We start from the raw sequence: 14,506 nt of genomic DNA, 5'->3' as shown, positions 1-14,506 counted from the left end.
AAAGCAGGCCAGGCCCCCAGATCGAGCAGATGCAGCCCCTTCACAGAGTCGTGCTCAAAGGGGAGCAGCCACGTGTCCGCAGAAAGGAACCCCAGGCTCCCCGGTCCCCCACCAGGTCCCCACATCACCCCAGATGCCCCGCCCCCACCCCGGACCGCCGAGCTCAGCGGTTCTGGTCCCTCCCAGGGAGCTCTCTCCCGCCCTATGATGTGGACACCAGGTAGGGCCTGGGACCCCCATCGTGCATCGCTCTCCTGGGCTCTCCTTGGACTCCGGTCCTTTTATCCAACGCCTTCCAGTCCCCTTCACCCAACAGGCATCTCCCAGGTCACGTGTCCAGGACTAATCTCAACCCCACCCTGCCTGGGGGCACTTCCTCCCAAGGCACCCCTGTCTCAGGTCGTGGCAGGGGCGGCCCCTCCCCTCAGCCAGAGACACGCCTTGAACATGGCAGGAGGCCCGCGTCGCTCCCCCATCGGCACTGCTGCTACAGGATGAGCTCCTGAGCACGGTGTTCAAGCCCCCCACGGGCTGGTCCCAGACTACTTTCCCAGCCTGTCCTGCTGCCCCTTCCCGCCCGCCCCACCACGCGCCCCCAGGCTCTACTCTGGGCTGGGCCCCCTGCCAGCCCCTCCCCACCTCTACTTGTGCTCTTCTCTCCCTAGAAGGCCCTCTTCTAGCCAGCGAACTCCTATGCATCCTTCAGGGCTCAGCTGAGAGGTCCCATTCTCTGGGAAGAGGTCCCCGACCCTCAAAGGCTGAACGAGCCCCCAGGACACACGTGTCCAGCCCTGAGCCCCTCTATCAGCACTCACCCCACCCCAGGGCTAAGAGACAGACAGAGACCAAGTAGTGACAAGTCCCTGGGCTCCATCAGGCCTCAGCACAGGGCTGGGCACAGCATGTGCATGAGCGAGGCTCAGATCCAGAGGACAGAGGAAGCTGGGACCCAGGGCCCGGGAGCCCCAAGGGATGGAGGGTGTGGAGTGGGAGGACATGCCCTAACCTTTCCAGGGTAATTATTACACCAGGAACCTTGAACCGCACACGTCTTCCATAGGTGACCAAATAAATGACTACATTATGACACTTTAAGTTGACAAGTAAATCTTATTATAAGATGTAACGACACCATAAAAGACATCTTATTCATTCTTTTAGTCCTCTCGTTCAGTTGACACTTCATTACAGCTCCCGCGATGTGGAGGACTAAAACATTAATTTGGTGCATCGACGGAACTCTTTCAGGAGCACGGTTTCCCAGCTCTGCCCGGCAGCCCTGGTGAGCACGCAGGACGGGGACCCTCAGCCCAGGGCGTGGGTCAGACCCGGGGCTGGGGACTCAGTGTCCCCAGTGGGGGCGAGACCCCTTGCCTGAACACGCAGGGAGGGGAGCCCACCCACGGCCCTGTCTGTAACAGGGGGCTGCGCAGGGCAGAGGAGTGAGCATAAGGGGGCCATGTGGCCCCCTCCCGCCCACCCTGGGACCTGGGAAAGACGAGGGAGGGAGGGGACACAGGCCTGCCACAGGGACCCCGTCTATCCAGGCAGTTGTGCAGGAGTTGAAAGCGTGGCTCAGGTGGCTGGGATGCTTTGCAAGGGCGATGAGGTTCAGAGACGCCAGGGGAAGGCCCCACCCGCAGCTCCTGGGACTGCCCTGCCTCCTCCCCTTCCTCTACTTTCCAATTTTCTAATGGCTCCCCCACCATCTTCATCATGGAAAAAACACATCTGGACAGAGACAGAGAAGAATTGAAGTCACGCACTAAACACATTCGGACCCTCTCCATCCTGCACCTGCCACCCCCCACCCCCACCCTGGGTCACAGGGCAGTGCCACCCTCCCTCTTTCCCTCCGAAATTCAGTGATTGATGTGCTTCTTCCATCTTCACACCTGCCTCTAATTTGGAAACTGAGCTGTTTAAAACAGCTCCATTTAAAGTTGTGATTTTTAAGGCTGATCATTTTTCCCTTCTCACTATTAGCAAAATGCCAGAGACATTTCTAAGCAAATTCTTTGAAACTGGAATAAAAGCAGGAAATAGCCTTCACAGAACTATGAGGAGAGAACACGAAGTGAGTGAGGAAGACCACGGATGGACAAGCGTGCCGGCCGCGCCCACCGCCATGCCACGCCCACCACCATGTCATACCCACCACACACCCACTCTGCACCCAGACCTCCCTGGATGTCCATCCTTCCCTCCACAGCCCCCAGATGAAGTGCACGTCCACTCGGGGATGACCGGAGAGTGCCTGGGCTCCATCCCGGCTCCCTGTGGCCAGGGGCCTGTCACCCCAGGAGGAGATGTAGGAAAGCCTAATGCCTGGGGTTCCGGGCACGAGGCCCCCTGTGCTGGCTGAAGGCCCTGCTCCTGCATGATGCCTCCGCTCACGCCCAAGACTCCTCCCTAGGAGGCTGCCGGGGCCTGGGTGGCCAAGGCTGCTCCCTGCCAGGAGGAGGGGACAGAGGTGGCAGGTCCTCTGTTGTCACCTAAGGCAAACGTGGGGGCCAGTGCTAGGTAGGGCTTCTGGAGGAGGGGTGGTGGGGTCTCCAGGGACAGGGATGGAGCCTTGCATGGAGCCTTGACAGTGGCCTTAAAAACATAAAGGGATTTCCCAGCCAGAGAAAGACATTCTGAGCAGAGGGAGCGTCCCAGCAAAGGCAGAAGGTACAGGACAGGAGTGCAAGGGAACAGGGAGGGGACAGAGGGCGTGGGGGCAGCTGTCTGATGGAGGTGGAGCCGCCAGAGCCAGGTGTCCCACCAAGCCGCGGCCAGTGTCCCTTACCGCCCAGGACCCCAGGTTCCCTACAGGAGCCCGGCCTCCAGTCCCAGAGGTCAGGGCACGGCCCTCTGTGGTCACTGCCCTGGGGGCATCCGCCCGGCAGGGGCTCAGCCCCGTCTGTGGCTGTCTCTCTCCCCCACTTCCTCTCCACCTCTCTCTCCCTCCCCGCTCCTTCCCTCAGCCTCCTGCTTCTCCGAGGAGCTCACAGGGTCATCTCTGGGCTCACAAAATTAAATATCTGAAAGATGTGGGAACGTATCTTGGTTTCTATGGCAACATGAGAATAATTCACATCTCCCAGGCAGACTGAAGGAGGACACATTTTTCTTGGCATCATGGGTGGCCAATTATTTTTAATAGCGGGTCAGGGCCGCTGTCCCCAGGTCCCTCTCCCCAACAGCGTCCCCTGGTGGTGGTGGCGTCCCAGTGAGGACAGTGGCCACTGAGAGCTAATTAAGAGACTCCAGCCTGGAGTGGGGAGCAGGGCAACTTCCTGCCACTTGCCACCTGGGAGACCAAGGTCAGACTATGACCATTTTCGTCCTGTGGCCTCGACTCCACTGGGGTGACCACGGAGGGTCACCACGGGGAGGCGTGGGCTTTGGGGTCCGGCATCCCTGAGCCCAGGCACCACCCAGCATCTCACTTACTGGGGTGACCTTGAACATCATCTGAGTCCCCACCAGTGGGTCCCCTCCCTAGGTCACAGTGCCAGGGAGGTAGGAGGCCTCAGTGAACGCTTGCTGAGTACACAGACAGCCACTCAACCCCATGAGCCAGGCCAGCCCCTCACGCCCCCTGCTGGGTAAAACCGCTCCTCTGGGGACGCCCGGGGGCCAGGCCAGCCCAGGCCTCACTGGCTGCAGGGCCCTGGCCTCTCTGGGAGGCCCCAAGCACTGTCATTCATTCGCTCCTCAAATATCATAAAGGACCAGTCAGAGGTCTGGTGGAGGCAGCTCCGAGCTCCGGAACAAGAAGTCCTGGAGGTGGTGGTTCTGGCTCTGAAGAAACAAACAGGGGGGGCGTGGAGGAGAGGGAGGTGGGCTGACCTAAGGCATCGGCTCTGGGGATCTCAGGGCCCGCCAAGTCCGAACCTAGCCGCCCCCGACTAACGCCCATCCTCACATCAGAGACAGGTGGACGAGCATCCTCGGGCCTGGACGCCTGTGGCGTGGCCGCGTCCTCCTGGCCTGGCTGCACCTGCTCCGCCCCGCCCCTCAGGGCGAGGAGGCCCCGCCCCCTCCTGGTGCTCGCCTTGGTCCTGACCTGAGCCGCTTCCCTCTCGCGCAGTCTGGGTGCATTTCTGTTTCAAGTTTCCATGTTGGCCTCAGGCGCTTCCCCGCCTCAGACTGAGCTGATCTCCCCCAGAAACCTCTCTCCTCCCCCGCCTCGCTCGCATCTTCTGCTTCCGCGCTCTTGCCAGCCTGGCTCCCCGACTTCTGAGCAAGCTGAGGTCTGCTGAGTTGTTCCTCTACCTCCATCTAAGAAGAGGCCATGTTCTCTGGGCAGTAAGCACACTGCCCCCACCCCAACTCTTTTTGTTTGTTTTTAAGATAAACCGACCCCCAGTTTGGGTCACTGAACACTAAGGCCCTGGTCACAGGCTGTAATTAACCAGTACAGTCTAAGGTCAACATTTCCTTCAGTGACTCCTGGATCCAATTTAAAACCACATGCATGTAGGGTGGTCCAGCCCTAAAGAGTTATAAATAAAAGCTGCATTATTAACTCCACAGCAAGCAGGGGGGCTTGTGGGCCTGTAGACTCTCAACCCGCAGAATTGATGGAAAAAATAAACAAAACGTGAAAAGCAGCAAATAACCCCCCTGTGGCTGCATTCTGGCCTCAGCTCCCCCAAGCCTCATCCCTGCTCGGTGGGGGCAGAAGTCAGGCTGTTCCCCGCGAAAAGCACCAGACCCCACTCCCGGCAGACTCCGCAGCCGCTCCTCAGGCTCACAGAAGCGAAAAGCACCCTCACAGCTGTGAACATGTAGGCCGCCCTGGCGTTCAAGCCCCCACCCGTGCCCGGAGCCCCCAGCCCATGCTTTGCTCTCTAAATTCTGATCACTGGGGTTTGGTAGAATAGGCTGTAAAACCATCTGGCACACCGCCTTCGGAAAGGGAGCTGTGTGGCCACCTGTGCAAGGTATTCAGTGACTACTGATCTACTCAGCGTCGATTTCCTCCTTGAGTCAATTTTTGGAATTTGTATTTTTTCTTAAAATTATCCATTTCATCCAGGTTTTCAAATTCATAGGTACAAAAGCCATTCCTAGGACGCCCTTATGATTTTTTAAAAATTAATAGATTACATTTTTAGAGAAATTTTGAGTCACAGCAATGTTGAGAAGAAAGTACAGAGACTTCCCACGTACCCCCATGTGCCTCCTCCTCCCACAGGTGCACAGCCTCCTCCGCCATCAACATCCCCCACCAGCTGCTACGTTTGTTACAGCTGGTGAACCCACAGTGACACATCATCACCCGAAGCCCACAGCTGACACCCAGAGTTCACTCTTGGTGTTGAACATTCTATGGGTTTGAACAAATGTCTAACGGCATGAATCCGCCAACACGGAATCACACAGAGTAGTTTCACGGCCCTAAAAAATCCCGTGTGTTCTGTCCGTTCTTCACCCACCCCACAACCACTGGTGTTTTTACTGTCTTCATAGCTTTGCGTTTTCTAGAATGTCAGAGTTGGAATCACACAGCATGCAACCTTTTCAGATTGGCTTCTTTCACTTGCTAATGAATGTAAGGTTCTTGCATATCTTTTCAAGGCTTTATGCAGCCTTTTCGAGGCCCATTTCTTTTTAGTGCTGCATAACATTCCATTGCTGGGGTGCGTCATAGTTTATCCGGTCACCCACTGAAGGACATCTTGCTTGTTTCCAAGTTCTGGCAATTATGAATAAACATCTGTCTGTAGGTTTCTGTGTGGATGTAAGTTTTCAACTCCCTTGGGTAGATACCAAGGAGCATGTGGTGAGAGTATGCTTAGTTTTAGGAAACCACCAAACTGTCCTCCACAGTGGCCGCACCATGTTGCAATCTCAGAGCCATGACGAGAGTTGCTATTGCTCCACATCCTTACCAGCATCTGATGTTGTCAAGTTTTCAGATTCCAGCCATTCTGTTGGGGATGCAGTGATGCCCCGCTGCTGGCTCAGTTTGCACTTCCCTGATGACTTGAGATGCGGAGCACCTTTTCATAGGCTTACTTGCCATGTGTGCATCTTCTCTGGTGAGGCGTCTGCTCGGTTCTTCTGCCCATTTTTGAATCAGGTTGCTTGCTTTCTTGTTGCCGCATTTTAAGAGTTCATTGTGTATTTTGGAACACAGTCTTGTATCAGATTTGTTTTTCCAATATTTTCTCCCAGTCTGTGGCTTGTCTTCTCATTCTCTGATAATTATGATTTTTAAAATTTCTTCAGTATCTGTAGTTTGCCTCCTTTTTTTCCTTAATGTGGTTGATTTTATCCCTTAGACATTTTTCTGTTTTTCATTCAGCATATATTCATTCAACCCCTGCTACGTGTACGTGCTGTTTTTGAGTGCTGGAAACACATCAACTGCAAAACAAAGGCCCCTGATGACATCGCTGGTCTAGTCTAAAAATTAACTTTGGTTTTATCAATGATTTCCGTTATTTGTGTTTCTTTTCTACGGCGTAACTTCTGCTTCTCTCTTTCTTATTTTAATCCTTATGAGTTTTTTTCCTGCACTTTTGCCCTCATTCGTTGTCCAGCTTAAGCGGAATGTTGAGCTAAATTCTTTTAAATATTTTTGTCTTCCTATGATGTATTTGAGACTATAAAGTCTCCTCTAATTACTACTTTAGCTGCATCCCACAAGTGTTGACATTTTAGCCTTTTACTATTGTTTTATAATTTCCAGCAGGATTCCACTTTTCACTTCAGTGGATTATTTATATGGGGACTTGGGCATTTAAATGTTCTCTTCGGTTGTGATTTCTAGTATCATTGCATTGTGGACAGAAGGCACAGGTCTGTATATTGTCAAGACTTCCTTTTGGTTTATTGAAATTCCCCTTATAATAGGCCAAACATTTGTAAATGTTTTTCATGTGCTGGAAATAAATGCATACTGTGTCTGTGGAAAGCAAAATTCTTTCTATTACATCAAACCAACATTCTTTAAATCTCTCTTTTTAAACTGTTTCCCCTGTTGGTCCACATTTTCTGTAAGAGACGGGTTCACACGTCCAGTTATGCTGTGGGAATGTCACTCTGCTTTCTGTCGGGGTCATGATGCCCTGTTTACACAGGCCCAGGGGTGACCCAGGCCCTCTCTTCATCGTAGGACACACCCCTTTGTCCTTGTGAACGCTCTTCAAAACTCTTTTTAGGGGAATAGATACTCTCAGCCTTGCTGTCTTTCAGTTAGTATTTCCTCACATTTATTTTTTTCATCTTCTTACTTCAAATCTTATGCCATTTTTTTTTTTTTTGGTATATCTCATGTAAATAGTACACAGAGTATTTAAAAAGTATAATGTGAATCTCTCTGAACAGGGGAGTTTAGGAATTTATTCATCATGATCACATCAGATCATATCTGAATGTCCTTGGACAGTGTTAATATTTCCTCTTTACCCAATTTTTCCTTTGTGTCTCCCCACCTCCTTTCCTGTCTTCTCTTGACTTGATCAGTTTTGTTCATCAGCTTTCTTTTTCCTCTCCTGGAAGTTACACTCTATTTCTATTCTTTCAAGTCATCCTTAACTTTTTGTTTGTTCTTTGTTTCTTTGGTGGGGGAGGGTAATTAGGTTTATTTTTAATGGAGGTGCTGGGGATTGAACCCAGGACCTTGCACATGCTAAGCACATGCTCTGCCACTGAGCTATACTTTCCCCCAAGTTAGCCTTAATTTTTTTTTAAATAATTTCTTATAAACGTGTATTTTCTAAGACGTTCTCAGGTCAGCCAGGTGAGTGGGCACCTGGACTGGAGGGAAGTGGTCGTTTTGCAGACCCGTCCGTTCATTGGGCAGCAACGACTGAATAATCCCACTAGCGGAAACTAACGCTGGAAAAGTGCTCAGAAACACACGTTTATCAGCATCGTTTGCAATAGGGAAAAAAAACCCTGTTATACAGTAAGAGGATAAACAAATTATGTTAATCCATACAATAGAATATTATGCAGTCATTAAAGTCATGTTTCTGAAGAATTTTAATGATAGGAGAAAATGCTTCTGATGTTAGCATCACAAGATGTCCTCACAGGCCTTTCTGTCTGTTTCAGCTGCAGCAGGAACAGGAGATGCGGGAGGGGCCGCCTCAAATCTCTGAGCAGGAGGGAGGACTCAGGGATGGAGATAACGTGCCCCCGCCCCACTGAGGCTGACCACACCAAGAGCTGGCAGTGAGGATGTCAAGGAGCAAACAAGAACCCACGTAAGCCCCAGGTGGACACGTGAATTGGAAAACCACTTTGGCCAATAACTGGTCGTCATCTACTACAGTGGAAGACACAGACGCCATGTGGTCACGTCCGTCCACTTCTGGGCGAACACCCAGCAGAACTGTGGGCACGTGTCTGCCAAGGAACCTGCATGCAGATGTCCAGGGCAGCAGTATTTACAATAGCCCCAAATGGAAACAACCCCAGCGTCCACCTGCAGTGGGAAGGACACGCTGAGGTCCCCGCATCCGTGAGAAAACGGCGGCACTGGGAGAAACCCGAAGCCCGGCTCCCCAGCCACGTGGACAGGCTCGCAGACAGAAACGTGACTTGCAGAAGGGTCTGTCCTGTGTGACCCCTCGAGCGACACAGTTTAGGAAGGAGCAAAGCCACACTGCGGTGTCAGAGGTCAGGGCGGCATCCTCCCTGGGGAGGGGCATCCGGGAGACCGGGGGTGTGGCCAGCGCTGCCTCCTGACAGAGGTGGTGGCCCCGTTGGCCTTGTGACAACTCGCTGTTGCTCGATTTGTGTTGTGTGGTCTGCCTTGAGTACCCTACGCCACCATTTTAAAGTAAAAACAACAAAGATCGTTGCCAAATCTTCAGGAAGAAAAAGTACAAAGTTTAGGAGGGTGGAGCTCAGTGGTAGAGCATGTGCCTAGCATGCCTGAGGTCCTGGGTTCAATCCCCAGTGCCTCATTAAATAAACAAATAGATAAATAAACAGATAAATAATGTTATTACTTCCCCCCAAAACCAAAAAACAAACAAAAATAAATCAAAAAAACACAAAGACTAAGAGGGCAGTGGTTTTCTGTTGCTGCTAACAATTGCTGCAAACTCAGCCAGGGTGGGTCAGCTGCTCAGAAGTCTCGTGATTGCATTTTTTTAAACTATGAATGATGTGGGCATCCTATCAGTCACTGTATCTCTTCTTCTTGTGAACGGCCTATTGTCCGCGCTGGGCGCACTTTTACTTCCAAGAGTTATTATCACCAGACTTACTGCCAAGACCTCCGTGCGTGCGAACAAGCCTGACTGTCCCACCCGGGCTGCGGGCCCGTTTGCCGGGCTTGGTGGGATTTGCCTTTGTCTGCGGAGGTTTTGAGCTCTGCTGGTCGCTGCGGCGCGTTCTCGCGGTGCGGACGGTAGGTGTGTGTCATCTCTTCTCCTTTATTGTTTTGGTCCCTGGCTTCCAGCTCAGAAAGCCCTTCGCCATGGACTCATTTCTATTTTGAGTATCTTCGGGGGTGGTTTAGTTCTTGAATCCATTTGTCTGGAATTCACTTGGGCAAATTTTTTTTTAACTAAATGAATGAGTAGCCTCAGTTTGACAATGAAACGGGCTCAGGAGTGGGATGCTTCAAGCACAGTCACACGGTCGCAGAGTGGCTGCGAGCACTCCTTCCTTGTTGAGATCACCTCCATCCCAGGGACGGGGCTGGGGAGAGGCTACAGGAGGAGTGAGACAAGGCCTTGCAGCTGAGGGGGGCAGACCCCGTGGGGCTGGAGGGAAGGGGACGAGAAGGGTTGGTGGGGAGAGGGTCTGCTGGTGGGGCAGGAGCAGGGAAGCTCAGGGAGGGCCGCAGCTGCCTGACACTGGGAGCAAACCCCACTCACCAGCAGCCCTGAGGGCCGGCCCACGGGGCTGCAGGCCCAGCAGAAACCCCTGGCTCCAGGTGGACAGGCCGGAGGACCAGGCGAGCTGCGGCCTGGCAGGACCCACCTTCCTGCAGCACGTCCTCCCCACCCCCGACTCCGTGTCAAGGAGACCGGCTTGTTCAAACACAGGGAATCCCCCCGTTTCAGGTCCACAGTCAGCACCAGCACAAGAGCCCTTCCCGCCCACCAGTCCCTCCAAAAGCACAAGTCCGTCAGCCCTCTCCCAGCCCCGCCCCCCGGACCCCACTCTCCCTGGCACCGGGCCTCAGGGGCCCGGCTGCCCCACGGGCTCCCTCGCAGCCATGGTGCAGTGGGCAGGGCCTCTCCTGGTGCGAGACACTGCACAGGACGGCTACTACCCAAAGCCAGGGGAGGGGCTGGACATCCAGGGCTGGGAGGCAGGGACGGACGGTCTTGTCCCCGGTCCTAGGAGCAGGGAGGATGGGCCGCAGACCCCAGTGTCTGCCCCAGGCAGGCGTCTGATAGACTGGCCAGATGGGGAGGCCCCTTCTGTTCCAGGCCTGGCAGAGGGTCAGCTGAGGACCAGCCTGGATCCTGACCCCGAGGCGGTGCTATGGGTTTGGGCTGCAGGTCGAGGCTGGATCATACCCACCTGTGCCCTCAGCTCCCTGTGAGGCCCTGGTGGGCTGCCCTCCCCCGCCCCCCTGACCCCACCAGGCCTGCCGTGCTGCAGGCGGCCTGTGTGGAGAGGCCCAGACCCTGGACTGTCCAGCAGCAGCCACCGGGCTGTGCCAGTGCCCATGCCCCTGGCTCCCAGCTCTCGCCCATCCCCGGGCCAGACAGCCAAGGCCACTGAGCAGCTGGGCCAGCTCCCATCCCTTCAGGGAAGTCCTTGAATCAAGGATCGAGGCTGGGGGTTTTACTGCATCTTTATTCCTTGTTCAGCACATTGTATTCCAGACAGAACACCCTTAATCACTTCAGATTGATCGGCTCGGACCCCAAGGACCCTCGTCAACACCCCCTGCATTCAGTTTCAGGTTTACACACACAGGAAAACAGGCACTCGGCCTCAGTGAACTTCACAGACTCTTCCTATTTGAAAAATAAACTGTCTCTGGAGGCACATCCTTTGAGCCCCCAGCGTTCTGGCGGTGCAGACAGCCCAGGCTACGGGGGGGGGGGGGGGGGCGGGGCGGGGCGGGGCTGCCTGCACCCAGCGGCTCTTCCCGGAAAGGGCTGCCCGGGCGGGGGAGCAGCCACAGGCCCGGGGTCTGGGGGGGGGGGCGGAGGGGGGTCAGGACCCCTGATGCCGGGAGCAGAGCAGGCACCAGCCGGCGGGGGGCGCTCAGGCTCTGGTCTAAGGCAAGCGGGTTGCTCTGCTGACTGGGAGCCTCTGCTGTTCGCACGGGGTTTTGTGCTGATCTCCACACCACATCTCATCACCCAAGAACCCTTTTTTAAAAAAAGGAGAGCACACCCATCCCACACGTGCATCTGCGTTCCCAGCCGCGGCCTTGCAGCCTCCAGGCAACGTCCTGGTGCCTGAGCCGTGTGAGGACAGGCAGTGGCCCGGCTGCTCCGGGAGGACTGGCCCGCGGAGGCAGACACGCCTGCAAGTGGGCCGCTGAGGCCAGGGCTCCAGGGTCAGAGCCCCAGAGGGGTGTCCACGTCGCTGCCGGCCACGCGTCTGTGACAGGTGCTCCTCTGCCCGGGCAGGGAGCGTATGGGAAGCCAGACCGGGCCCGCAGAGCCTCAGGCAGGGCCCGCCTGGGACCTTCCGCTCTGGGCTCCCTGCCCGCGGACCAGCCAACAGCAGCAGCAGCAATTCTGCCTTCAGGCCCCCGAGACGCAGAAAGGGCCGCCCCGAGATGCCGGGTCCTCTCCTGGCCCCGCAGTGGGTGAGTGGACGTGGAGGAGCCCTTCACGGCTCTGCGGCCAGACCGTCCCGTCCAGGGGGCCCAGCCGAGCCCGACGCCCCGCACCTCCCGCAGGACAGCTCCCGCCGTGCGGCCAGCTCTCTCTTTGCGGAGGTGGTGGATATAAAGTAAGGCAACTTCCAGCGGCCTCGCCCTGCCCCGCCTGCTCGTCAGAGCCTCCCAGGCCCTCGCCCGAGGCTTCCGAGACAAGGGCAAACCGAGAAAGCAAGTACACAGCAAAGCTAAAGTGACGGCGGTCACAGACACCCGCCTGCTGGCAGAGGCCGGTGAGAGCCCAGACGTCGCAGGGGAGAGCAATGCTTCGCTTACTGTTTTGTGTTTTATTCTCTCTCATTCAACAGAATAAAATTTTTCACTTTCCAAGTAAGAGTGAGATGACGCCACCCGCTCTGCCCCAGCGCCCAGACAGCAGCCTCTCCCGGAGGGCCGGCCGCCCGCCCGGCTGCCAGAGGCCCGCGGGCCGGGCTCCACCAGGGGGTCATTTGGCAAGGAGGCTCCAGGCGGGGGCAAGGAGGCGCCAGCCGTCTTGGGCCGCACGGCAGGGGCCCTCCAGCTCTCTTTGGTATCTCAGAAAACAAGGCAGCCCAGCCCTCCCCGGGCCCTGGACCGCAGCCGGCGCCCCGTCCCCGTCCCGGCAGGTCGCTCCAGCAAGGCCCCTCCCTGGCCGCAGGCCTCCAGCCGGCAGGTGGGGCGCGCCACCCGGGGCGGGGGAGGCCGGCTGTGGCGGCCCGGGCTCACTTCTTATAGTGATTGGGGGCGTCGGCGAAAGCAAACTTGAGGCGGTAGGCCTCGGCCAGCAGCAGGCTGATGTCCTCGTCGCCCCAGTGGGCCGTGGGCAGGTTCTGGAGGAAGAGTAGCAGCTCCTGGGGGGAGACAGACAGCCCAGGTCAGAGGGGGTGACCAGCAGGGTGGGGGTGGGAGGGGGGGCTCCCTGCCCAGGGGCCCCAAAGAAACACACCGAGGCCGCAGTGGGCTGAGCAGAGGGGCTCCATGGTTGTCCAGCCCCCATGGATCGTGTCCCCTCCCAGCGCAACCCCAACAGGCCCCAAGCCCTGCAGCCGGAAGGGAGCCCGCGTGTGCTGGGATGCAGAGGGCCATGCCACCGGGCATGTCACAGCCGCGGCCTCCCGTAAGCACTCTCCCAGGGCCCCAGGGTCCAGGCACCACCCCGCTCAGGAGGTTCAGAGCCTGGCTGCTGTGGGCACTCAGGACACAGACCCAGAAGCCAGGCCTGGGCTCGAATCCGGGCAGTGCCGCCTCCTGGCTGCATGGTCAAGGCCGGCCGCTGACCACCCCAGTTCCTCGGGGCCTGAGGAGGGGTCCCAGCTCCCACCTGGGAGCTGGCGCTTGGAGACACGGCGGCCCTGTCTGTGCCAGGCCTGCTGTCCTCACGGCCACTCCCCCGACCTGGTGCAGGGCCCTCTCCCCACTCCCGAACACAAGCCTCTCTGCCGATGTCGCCTCCCTGTTCCTGCTTCCCCTTCCTCCGTCCCATTTCCTTTTGCATTTTGGACACTTTCTGGGGGCCTTTAAATTGAATTCACGGAGCAAATTTCCCTGGCAGAATGTCCCCGGGGACACATTCACATCAATCTGCTGTCTTTCACCATTAGCTGCGACTTACACGGGTGCCAATCCAATTCTGAGCAGGTCGTAAATAAATACCTTTGGTTTTATTTTTAATCCACTTCGCTTCATATTATCATGACCTCGCTCCTTGCAAGGTGACAAGCAACACCCTCCCATCACGGTAACTTGCCGACTCCACCGCGCACTCAATTTCAGAATCTAATTTAGTCCCTGGGTTCACTGGATAAAGGGAAAATCGAAATGCCCGGTGCTCCACGGCCTGCAATGCTAAAGAAGGAAAAATCTATCTGGGTGACCTTTACAGGAGGCGGTGAACACAGCCAAACACGCCCTTAAATACAGATTTCTTTCTTTAAAGAGGCCTGTCTTATTTACGCGCCGAGCAGAGGCGTCTCGGGTCCGGGAGCCTCGGCACAGCTCATTCGCAAGCTGCTCTGCACTAACCACATCATTCGGGGAAAGGGCCGTCGGTCAGGCTGCTGGCGCTGGGTCACGTCGCAGGGCACCCGCTCTCCTGGGCAGCGAGGGCCCAGTCCAGCAAACTGGGAGGGCGATTCAGTTTTTAATCGTAACTTTTCCATAAATAGTGCTGTGACCACGTTAGCAGATCTAAGAAGGGGAGGTTTGCTGGCGACACCACTGTCACAGAGAATCGAAATCAGTCAGGTCCCTGGTTTCTTTTCTCCCCACGTTCACGAGACGCTGCCACGGCAACAAGCCATGGCCCAGTGCGCCCAGGCTCCTGCCACCCTTAACTAGCCTGTGTCACCTGTGTCCTTCCACAAAGGCAAAAGCTATCTGTGGTGGTCAGCGGGGGGTCCAGAGTGGTGGCACCGCCCCCGCTGCACAGCCTGTGGCTGGCAGTTCTCAGCCCTAAGCACACGTCAGTCACCCCCAGCCCCACTGAAGGCAGCAGCCCAGATCCCGACTGTCCCTGTTCTCAGTGTGAGGACTGGCTTTGACTGTCCCCTGGACACTGAACGTCACATCACGGGCATGTGGATCGTGGCCGGCCCCTTCCCAGGCGGTGCCCCAGAGAGGCCCCGCCAGCACCTCCCCGGGAAACAGGGAGCCCCGCCGGCAGGCGAGCAGGTGGAGGGGGCGGGCAGAGCTCCCGCCCCGCTGGCCACCATGAAC

The 14,506-nt window shown here is 56.3% G+C and overlaps 1 protein-coding gene across 2 annotated transcripts in view; it reads right to left on the bottom strand.

Moving 5' to 3' along the window:
- Positions 1 to 12,084: 12,084 nt before the first annotated feature.
- TBC1D22A (TBC1 domain family member 22A) overlaps positions 12,085 to 14,506 on the bottom strand; it is a 238,357-nt gene continuing 235,935 nt past the window's right edge. For both annotated transcript variants that reach the window (XM_072973722.1, XM_072973723.1), the window contains exon 13: positions 12,085 to 12,642. In XM_072973722.1, the coding sequence (XP_072829823.1) occupies positions 12,514 to 12,642 (129 nt within the window). In that variant the 3' untranslated portion in view covers positions 12,085 to 12,513. The remainder of the gene's footprint in view (positions 12,643 to 14,506) is intronic.

The sequence above is a fragment of the Vicugna pacos genome, chromosome 12, assembly GCF_048564905.1.
Source record: "Vicugna pacos chromosome 12, VicPac4, whole genome shotgun sequence".
Taxonomy (NCBI): Eukaryota; Metazoa; Chordata; class Mammalia; order Artiodactyla; family Camelidae; genus Vicugna; species Vicugna pacos.
This window is presented reverse-complemented; position numbering and strand designations above follow the sequence as displayed.